At 41.4% G+C, this 2,148-nt stretch overlaps 1 protein-coding gene across 1 annotated transcript in view; it reads right to left on the reverse strand.

Annotated features, from left to right (window-relative positions):
* Nucleotides 1–2,148, reverse strand: part of SOCS7 (suppressor of cytokine signaling 7) — a 46,085-nt gene that overhangs the window by 36,349 nt on the left and 7,588 nt on the right. The window contains exon 2 of the mRNA XM_023511239.1: nucleotides 1,257–1,321. Coding sequence (XP_023367007.1) covers nucleotides 1,257–1,321 — 65 coding nt within the window. The remainder of the gene's footprint in view (nucleotides 1–1,256; nucleotides 1,322–2,148) is intronic.

The raw sequence follows: 2,148 nt of genomic DNA on the forward strand, positions 1-2,148 counted from the left end.
AAAAAAAAAAAAAAAAGATGTAGTTCAAGGAAGCTAAGGCTTTCCCTGAACCTGAAACTACAAATGTAAGTGTTCTTACTTTAAGGAGGAAGCAATTACTAACTGAAAGACATGCTGCCATAGGATAAGATTTTTTAATTCTAGGCTTGGGTAAGAACAGAGACCTTCTTCTCCACCTCAGCAGATATCCATACATACAGGTACCAACTCACTTGTTTTGATAGCTCATGGCTGTTTACCCAGTTGGAGGTCCCCAGTGGTCTCCTTAACATCTTCCTGGAAATGTGCATTTCCCAAAATGTAATTTTTCTCATCACCTTTCTGAGGGATACTACATCCAAATCAGTTTCAGATTGGGATTTTTTTTTCAGGTCTTTTTTTTTTTTTTTTTTTTGGCAGTTTTTGGCCAGAGCTGGGCTTGAACCCACGACCTCCAGCATATGGGGCCAGTGCCCTACTCCTTTGAGCCATAGGCGCTGCCCAGATTGGGATTTTTTTTTTTTTTTTTTTGTAAAGGTTCCTCTGTCACAACCAATGAGGAATACTCAGCTTCTGAGACTTAAGGCAGTATGAGAAAGACCATTTTCTCTGCAGTTTCTTCAACCAGGAGCTTCAGTACTAACTGACACAACAGAAGGTTTCCCACTCTAAAAAAGGAAGACCTTTACCCATAGAATGAGAAGACTCATTACCCATTACCCAAAGGATATTCGACAGCCTTCCTACTTTAGCAACTGTGTTCTCTGCTGCAAGGGAGACTTAAATTAGGTACAGTGAAGAACTCTAACAGCTGCAATAACTGCTAGCACCCAAAATGGGTAAGACAAGAGCTCATGTAATCCCTTTTGTCCAAAGTCTTTAAAAATAGACCAGATAATCATGGATCATTTTTATTAGATAATCCATGAACTCACTTGAAAGCAGGGACAAGAATTGTATGAATTCTGGAGAGTCTTTTATGCACTGTGAGCTCATAAATTTGTAATTCCTAGTTTTAATTTATATGTGATGACCCTGAACTAAGCACTGCAAAACTGCTAAGGCCAATTACCAACAAGCAGTCTTCACATCCAACTATAAAGCATCCGAAGTCAAGAACACATCCCACACCATAAAAATAGCCTCATCCCAAACCCAGCAGGCATAGAATGAAGGAAATAACTGCAAACATGCTTGAAGCTCCCTCTGAGATTCATCTACAAGATCTCAGAATACTCCTTCTTTCAGATGTCAGAAGAGAAAGACACCATCCTTACCTGTGAATAGGGGGCTGAAGGAGACCGGAGAAAAGGCACTTTGAGTTCTTGTCAACCTGGGTTTCCTAGGGGGTGAGAAGGCACACAGCATAAAGGGGAGAAATGAACATGTATGTACTTGAATCACCATAACACTCAGTTCCAGATGCAAGGAAAAACAAAGCAAATCCTAGTCATTGTCAGAAACACTCTTACAATAAAGCCTAAAATTTAAAGGGGAGAACAAGATAATTAAGGCAATTCCCTAAATAGATTTGGCTATGGAATCCACCAGCCTACAAAGCAATGAGAAATCCCTTTGGACCTCTCCCTACTCAGTACATTAAAAGAGTAAAACACCTTGAGTGGTAATTAGCAAGTCCATTTCAAGAGGAAGGAAGTCAGATAGAGTTGATTTTCATTAGGGAGCAAAGAAAAAGGCTCTTGACCTGAACAGGCGCCAGCTTAGAGTATCAGTTTTCCCTCTGGACCTGCCTCTAGGATTAGGAGGTCCCAGGGAACATATTCCAACCTGAGAACAGCACTGCAGGATGCACATGCAAACTTCAACCTCAACCTTACTGAGCTGCCAGTTACACAGTTTTCCCCATGACTTCTCCTCAGTGCTATTCCAAGGAACCAGTTTGAAAACTCAGATTTTTTGGTTAACAAACCAAAGGTAGCTTTACATTGTGTCATTTTCAACTGGCTTTTCAGAGGGAAATGAAAGAAATTCAAAGCTCTTAAATCCCAGCTACTCAGGATGCTAAGGTGGGAAGATCACTTGAGCCTAGGTGTTCAAGAAGTGAGACCCCCACCTCTAAATCTTTCTTCAAAACTCCGGCGGTGCCTGTGGCTCAAGTGGCTAAGGTGCCAGCCACATACACCTAAGGTGGTGGGTTCGAATCCAGCC

The sequence above is a fragment of the Otolemur garnettii genome, unplaced genomic scaffold (genome assembly GCF_000181295.1).
Source record: "Otolemur garnettii isolate 467f Iridium unplaced genomic scaffold, OtoGar3 scaffold00018, whole genome shotgun sequence".
NCBI classification, from domain to species: Eukaryota; Metazoa; Chordata; class Mammalia; order Primates; family Galagidae; genus Otolemur; species Otolemur garnettii.